Source organism: Sinocyclocheilus rhinocerous, unplaced genomic scaffold (genome assembly GCF_001515625.1).
Source record: "Sinocyclocheilus rhinocerous isolate Xijiao unplaced genomic scaffold, SAMN03320098_v1.1 scaffold359, whole genome shotgun sequence".
NCBI lineage: Eukaryota > Metazoa > Chordata > Actinopteri > Cypriniformes > Cyprinidae > Sinocyclocheilus > Sinocyclocheilus rhinocerous.
This window is the reverse complement of record NW_015652307.1, coordinates 7,353-15,100: the sequence shown is the minus strand read 5'-3', so window position 1 is coordinate 15,100 and position 7,748 is coordinate 7,353. Positions and strand designations below refer to the sequence as shown.

General features: G+C 36.3%; 2 protein-coding genes across 2 annotated transcripts in view; both read left to right on the top strand.

Moving 5' to 3' along the window:
• The window catches only part of LOC107714766 (glutathione S-transferase A-like), an 11,569-nt gene extending 9,864 nt beyond the window's left edge, over positions 1-1,705 (top strand). Inside the window, exons 4-6 of the mRNA XM_016520729.1 lie at positions 445-563; positions 945-1,033; positions 1,248-1,705. Of these exons, the coding sequence (XP_016376215.1) occupies positions 445-563; positions 945-1,033; positions 1,248-1,380 (341 nt within the window). The 3' untranslated portion in view covers positions 1,381-1,705. The remainder of the gene's footprint in view (positions 1-444; positions 564-944; positions 1,034-1,247) is intronic.
• LOC107714765 (glutathione S-transferase A-like) overlaps positions 1-7,748 on the top strand; it is a 24,698-nt gene that overhangs the window by 9,925 nt on the left and 7,025 nt on the right. The window contains exons 2-3 of the mRNA XM_016520728.1: positions 5,342-5,519; positions 5,664-5,729. Coding sequence (XP_016376214.1) covers positions 5,352-5,519; positions 5,664-5,729 — 234 coding nt within the window. The 5' untranslated portion in view covers positions 5,342-5,351. The remainder of the gene's footprint in view (positions 1-5,341; positions 5,520-5,663; positions 5,730-7,748) is intronic.

Here is a 7,748-nt window from a genome sequence, read left to right as displayed (position 1 = left end):
GTCTCAAATCTGATCCTCAGGATCTTTTGAGGAGCGTTTGTTTCCAGAAGCTTTACTTTCACTGTTCCTCAGCGGAGGAATGATCTTCACAAGCCTCCAGAACATCTCACATCTTCTGAGGAGCCTTTATTTCTTCAGCTCTCAATCACTGCATTATATGTTTGGATCATTTCAATCTCTTCTTACGGAGACATATTATTGGAGATATAGAGCGACGACAGATATTTAGATCATTTTATGTCAGTATCTGCTCTACTGTTATAACATCTCATTGATTTACATCACAAGCATCAGAATCTCATCATATAAATATCAGCATATATACAAATATTTTTGAGTCTCTGAATAAAACTGAGCTGTTTTGTTCTCCATATTCTCACTGTATCAGACTATATGAGTCGTAAAAGCCTGATGGATAGAACATATGCACTGTTTTTTGTTCAGATGACGTGGCTTTCTACGAATGGTATGTTCCTGAAGGAGAGAGACATGAATCGGCTCTGAAGAGGAATAAAGAGAGTTTAATCGCCGAGCTCAAACTGTGGGATGGATACTTGGAGGAGGTCAGATTTTATTGATATTTATTGATAATATAAATCATGCATTTATGATGTCAGATTGCCGGTCTCATTGTGAATGATTCATCAGTTATTCTTTTCATCTAAATGTAATGATTGTCAAATAGTCATTGTTTTAGGCGGCTGTTGCAATTAATTGCAACCTAATGTCTTATCAGTAAAATGATTAGAGTTATGGAGGGTGAACTTGAACTTTGGCCTCCATGACTTTTACATTTCTTTCTGAAATGAAGCGCATTACAACAGCGTAATGGATTATGAATGCATGTGTTGATTGCAGCAATTCTTCATTAGTAGAGGAGATGCTGTTACTGTATTTGAGGGCATAATAATGAGCTTCTCTAACGATGAGTGATTTGTTCATAGATGGGTAAAGGCTCGTACCTCGCTGGCAAGAACTTCACTATGGCCGATGTGGTTTGTTTCCCCGTCATCGCATTTTTCCCGCGACTTCAGTGAGTGAATCGCTCTGGATATAAAGCGTTTTTCACATCTTCTCATTAATGAAAAGTTGTTGGTCAGATGCGTTATGTCATGAGTGCTTTATAAAATAATGATTTTTTGAGTTTGAAAGCAGTATTAGATATTGAATGCATTATGAGGGTTAATGATTGATGCTGTCAGGTGAAGGTTCAGATAGGGCTGGTTTAATGTTTGATCTGGTTTCAGCTGTCCTCCAGAGCGTTGTCCCAGACTGATGGAGTACCACGAGATGCTAAAGGACCGTCCCAGTGTTAAAGCCAGCTGGCCTCTTGAGTGGCTGGAGAAACCCGAGGGTGAAGACACGTTCAAGAACCTGTGAAGAACATCAGGACTGCCCAAACACCACTTAATTCAGCTTTATGTGTTCAACTTACTGTATTAAATCACAACCCTTGACTGTGATCAGTCTCCTTTACAGTGCAGCAGCTTCAGTTTGTCTGATGTTTGATAATTAGCCTCAATCATTTATCTTTAACCCAGCGGGCCGCTTTATGTGTGAACTCATTTTTGAAGATAAAGCTCATTGTTATTGTGGCTGTAATGATTAATGTCAACAGCTTTTATTGTTATTGTTTTGGGACTAACTAAGTTTTATCCTGTTCATGCAAAATAAAGAACATATTTACCATCATTACAACAAAAAAGAAAGAAATGCAGTTCAGGTTCAAATTATGAGCTCTATACAAGTTCAACTTACTGTAAGTGCCCCTATTATGGATTTTTGAAAATGACCTTTCATGCAGTGTGTAGCACAGCTCTAAGTGAATGAAAACATCCTGCAAAGTTTTAAATCTGAAAGTGCACCGTGTATAAAGTTATTGGGTGCGTCCGAAATCGCATACTGCTTAGTAGGTACTACATTTGGATTTGAACGTACTACTCGACCGTTAAAACAGTACGTTCTATATAGTATGAATGCGAGTAGTATTTCTCATCAAAATTTAACACTACTGACAGGCTATCAGTCTTTTCATTATTTCTGACGCATTTGAGCCGTCTGACATCATTTACTGCTGCCCCTGTTATATTTCTTTTAATTTTCTCAACTGAAATATCAGTTGGGATCCCTGTTATCACACCTCTAACCCAATTCTTCTCTTCTGGGATTGAGCATACAACTTTATGTCCGATCAGTGATTTTATTCCCAGGGCCGTTTTTTGTTGTCTACTGTCTTTGCAGAACAACATCAATTTGCCATCTCTCAATGTCTTGATACTTTCAATCGTCCCTAAAATTTCTTTAAGTGTTTTTGTTAGTTTCAAAGGGTTAATAACATTAACAGACTCATTAGCAAACTTCAGCAATACCTTATATTCCTCTTTCCTCCTTCTTGCCTCGTGATTTCCCTTTTCACTGTCCGTTTCTGAGATTTGTCCCCAACTTTTCTTTCTTTTTCGAGTTTCTACCACTTTCCATTCATTACTTGCATTGCCTCCACTATCCGCATCCGCATCCTCCATTTCCGGATCGCTTCCGGAATCTACCCCACTTCCTACCATCAGCGCTCCAGTCACAATCCAGCTGTCGCCAACCGCAAAACAACTCAAGCCCCCATGCCCAATGCGCTTCCGCCCCCGACAAGGCTTTTCGCTTGTTTATTTGTGTTTTATAAAGGAATATGTGACTGCACAGTCCTCGCACTCCGACCGTCCAAAACATAGTAAAGTGTCCATCGTATGCATGCTACGGAATTCGGGCGGAAGTAGTAGGTCATCCGGGTACTTCTCGCCTACTGTTTTTCGAATACTATGAATTCGGACATACTACTCGCCTCGCATACTGTTTTTCGCCTACTATATAGTATGGAAGTATGCGATTTCGGACGCAGCTATTGTCTCTCAAAAGAAAGAGTCGACTCTGAATCATTTAAACGAGTCATTTTTAAAACGAATCCCAAGCCGTTTCATGGTGACGTCACGTACCCCTAGTGGCATGTGACATAATTACATGGGGTCATAGAATCATCATAAAAAGGTTTAAAGCATTTTTTATTATCATAAATATTTATTGACACTAATATAATAGTGCTGCGGCACTGCCTCAAAAGAGGGTGACCACCAGAGACAAAAATAATACCTAAATCTGTGGTACAATATCAGAAAGTATTAAGCTGAAAATGCTATTGCTACTTGATTTAACCTTCACATTAATTTAGTTGGTGTGACCTAATGTTTTTAAAGGGGTCATGAGATGAGAAATCAAATGTGCCTTGATCTTTTGGCATATAAGAGGTCTTTATATCAGTAAAACATCCTGCAAGTTTCATAGCTTAAAACGTCGTCCTCATTATGAACAAAGCATTTATTTAATCAAGCTCCAAAAACGGGATAGCTGTGGATAGCTTATTTTTAATGGCATCCCGGATTGTGTCCGAGGATTTTGTTTCGTAATCGAGGCAGTGTCGTGCAAAAAAACTTTATTAACGTTATAAGTAAACCTTGAGGAACGTTAAAATAATAATAAAAAAAGTCCATGTCTGGACCTCTTTAAAAATAGTAAAACATAATTGTTCCTATAAAGCATAACAGCTACATGAGGGTTAGCGTGTTAGCTTAGCACAGCATCAAAACCTGACAATTTATGAGATTAAAAGATAGATTGTATAAAAACATGGACGTAGTGTCCGTGACGTCACCAGTAGATATCTGAAGAGCGTTTTTGAAGCTCAAAAGGGGGCGGAGCCAAGTCTTAATATAATTTAAACGGGTGAGTTATAAAAAAATTCACCCCCCCTCACAGTTGTCATGAAGGGCAAAATTAGCTATATAGACCAAAATAATTTTTTTAACCAGGCTGTAAAAATGTTTTTTCTGCTGTAAAGTTGGACATTTTAACATGGGGAGTCTATGGGACTGACTCACTTTTGCAGCCAGCCTCTAGCGGCCAGTTGATGAATTACAGTTTAAGTCACTTCCGTGTTGGCTTCACGAGAGAGAGCGATCATGTTTTTGCTCCATACTAGTTTTCAAGTGATTGAAGTAATCTGATGTGATTTATCACAGAATGAGCCAGAAAAAAAAATATTATTTTAATATTATATACAGTGAATGTAGATTAGCACTGCATTAGAAATATACTTTATTCTTATGAAAACACCCGAGATTGATTTAAAAACAGAGAAAAAAACATATAATCACTATCGTCAGTATATTTTCTCAATGTTTCATTAGTCTAAACGTCTCGATCTTTACGTTATTCAGCTGCAGCAATCGCTGAAATTAGATCTTATGAATTAAAAGTCCAGAGGAACTTTTTTTAGTCGATCTCTATCATGACGACCGTACAGGAGCATATTAAAACTAGTAATTCACTAATGTAAACAAAACAAGGCTTTAGGGTGCGGATTACCCAGCAAATATAAAACGTTCCACTAACGTTAGTTTTTGGTTCCCGTTTGGTTATTTTTCTGGGAACCAAAAACTAACGGTCGGGGAACGTTAGAATAACGTTCTACAAACCAAAAACTAATGTTCTTGGAACGTTAAGAAAACTTTCCTGGCTAACCTAAAACAAAACATTAAAAAATTACGTTCTGGGAACCAAAAATTGTTAGCTGGGTAGTAGGATTAATAATATCGTTTATGTTAGGCTACTGACGATTGTTTTGTACGTGTTAATAGTGGAAACCTTAAAGTTTTAAATGTGTTTTAGCAGAATCAATACAATTTTAAGCAGATCAGCAGAAATAATTTAAACTCGTATTATTATTTAATGTCAAGGTATTTATTTGATGAGTAAAAATAACCGATGCAGTCACACGGTCATTATAATTTTGCAAAATAAACCCCTTCATGGTTTTACAAGACACCGCATATCAGTGACCGGGTGATTGTGCTTTTTCTTTTACATATTAAACCACACACAGATGGGTATATATATATATATATATATATATCTTTTTCATTAATTTTATTATATTTCATTTGTTTTATGAATTCATTTTTAATTATTATTTATTTTATTTACTATTTTGTTGTATTTGTTATTTTTAATTATTTATTTTCATTTATTGTATCATCATTTTTTGTTACTTTATTATTATTATTATTATTATTATTTCCTCTAAAGGATATTTGTTGATTGAGATCACTAACACAAGAGCACCACTGTATTTCAATGTTCCCGTTCAAACCACGAGCCGCAGTTCCATTTCCGGTCGGCAGATGGCGAGTCCCCGCCCCTCAGTGAACGTGTGTCAGAGTCAGCGTGACGCAGCAAAATCTGTGGTCTTAAGCACAGCAGCGCACATTAACACTCTTATTTCTTAATTAAACGCGACATTAGCGGTCATGGCGCAGAGCATGCTGCTGTACTGGAGCTCCGGTTCTCCGCCGTGCTGGAGAGTCAAGATCGCGCTGGAGGAGAAGCAGCTGCAGGGATACAAACACAAACTTCTGTCTTTTGACAAGAACGAACACAAGTGTGAAGAAGTGAAAGCTCTCAATCCCAGAGTTCAGGTGCGTTCAGATGCCTTACAGACGTGTCGTTTATGATTTCTTAGGGTTGCATTGGGCGTTTACTATGCATGCAGCTTTAATTCAGCGACGGAACAGTTGCCAAACTTTTGTTTTAATATTGCACTTTTTTCTTTTTATTTGCAGGTTCCAACGTTCAAGCACGGAGACATCGTCGTGAACGAGTCGTTTGCCGCGTGTCTGTATCTGGAGGTAAAACACTGAAGGGGCGTGTCGTTACGTGTCTTTTGAATTTATCTCGATTCAGTATCATTTCTTTTGTTGAATGCAGTTGACCTTTTTAGCACCATTATAAGCTTGGGTTAAATTCAGTATTTGCTTGCATTCATTGTATATACTTAAAAAAAGAATGCAAGTTATTAACTTTTTAAATTTCACATTTAAAAATCTAGTGCTTAATCATGTTTAAATATATATTCAAATGAAAAACTTAAAAATAAGTAAGCAGGTATGACCTGCAATATTCTATTGAGAAACTAGACGAGTAGATACATGTATATTTCGTAAAGAGCCTTAAAGGGGTCATATGACGTTGCTACATTATTTTGTGTATTTGGTGTAATGAAATGTGTAGGTGCCATCGTTCAAGCACGGAGTCATCGTCGTGAACGAGTCGTTTGCCGCGTGTCTGTATCTGGAGGTAAAACACTGAAGGGGGCGTGTCGTTACGTGTCTTTTGAATTGATCTCGATTCAATATCATTTCTTTTGTTGAATGCAGTTGAACTTTTTAGCACCATTATAAGCTTGGGTTAAATTCAGTATTTGCTTGCATTCATTGTATATACTTAAAAAAAGAATGCAAGTTATTAACTTTTTAAATTTCACATTTAAAAATCTAGTGCTTAATCATGTTTAAATATATATTCAAATGAAAAACTTAAAAATAAGTAAGCAGGTATGACCTGCAATATTCTATTGAGAAACTAGACGAGTAGATACATGTATATTTCGTAAAGAGCCTTAAAGGGGTCATATGACGTTGCTACATTATTTTGTGTATTTGGTGTAATGAAATGTGTTTATGCGGTTTAAGGTTCAAAAAACACATTATTTTCCACATACTGTACATTATTGTTTCTCCTCTATGCCCCGCCTTTCATCGGTCTGAAAAGCGATCTTCCCACATAGTGAGGTAGACGTGGGGGCGTGTTAGAATAAGCTGTTTTAGGTAGGTGTGGCTGACTCTTAACTTTTATAAAGAATATCTCTTTGGATTTGAGACTTTAGTCTTTGCATCTTTACAGATCTTCTTTATGCACCAAGAGCTTGTAACTCCAAAGAGAAAGAAAAACTTGAAATCGCATCATATGTCCCCTTTAAAGGTACCTAGTGGGTTGCCTAAACCATAGCATTAAAAATGAAACTGATTTTTTTTTCCGACCACAAAGTGACTCTAATTTGCATCTTTGCATTGAAATCTAAACCCTTTTCTCTATTTTAACCTTAAATACTTCACTAATTGTAATATAAATCATAGAAATATTAGAAATTTTTTAAAAAGTCATTAATGGACCATGTTTATTGCACAAATAGTATTCATACCAAAAGATCTCCTCAAAATATAAAATAAATATAATTGAATTAAAATATAGAACATTTATTTAACTGAAAAATAGTTAAGGTGTGCATATGTTGTAATGTTCACCAAAAATTGCTCCAAATGCCTGTATAATGAAGCTGTCATCTATTGTACTTAAACCCATTTAAATGTATAGTCAACGCTGGTTTGTTTGGAGAGCTCTATGGATCACGTGACCGCGCGGCGAGATCAAAGCTTGTCGCAACTCTGTTTTTCAATAGCTCTGGCTTTAACTGAAGCGCTACATTTTACGATTTACACCACATTAAGTGCGCCAAAACGGCATTTATTTGTTTTGTTTGAATTTAGTATTGAAACTTACAAAATTTGAACGCTAAAAGCCTAAAAGCGTGTGTCTCACGCCAAATGCGTGAGAGTTGGCAACCCTGTAGTTAGTCTAGTTATGATTGACGTTCTGTTACATCTTAATATTATGGTAGCCCGTTAATAATTAAATAATGTAATTGCGATTTTTCTATCTCACAATTCATATCCCACGATTCTGAATTGTGAGAAAAAAGTCAAAATTGAGAAAGTATCCCAATTAGCCTACTTAAAAAAAAAAAAAAAAATTAAATAAAATTACCCAAAATAGGATGGATTGGCCATTATTGAGTGCTATAAACACAT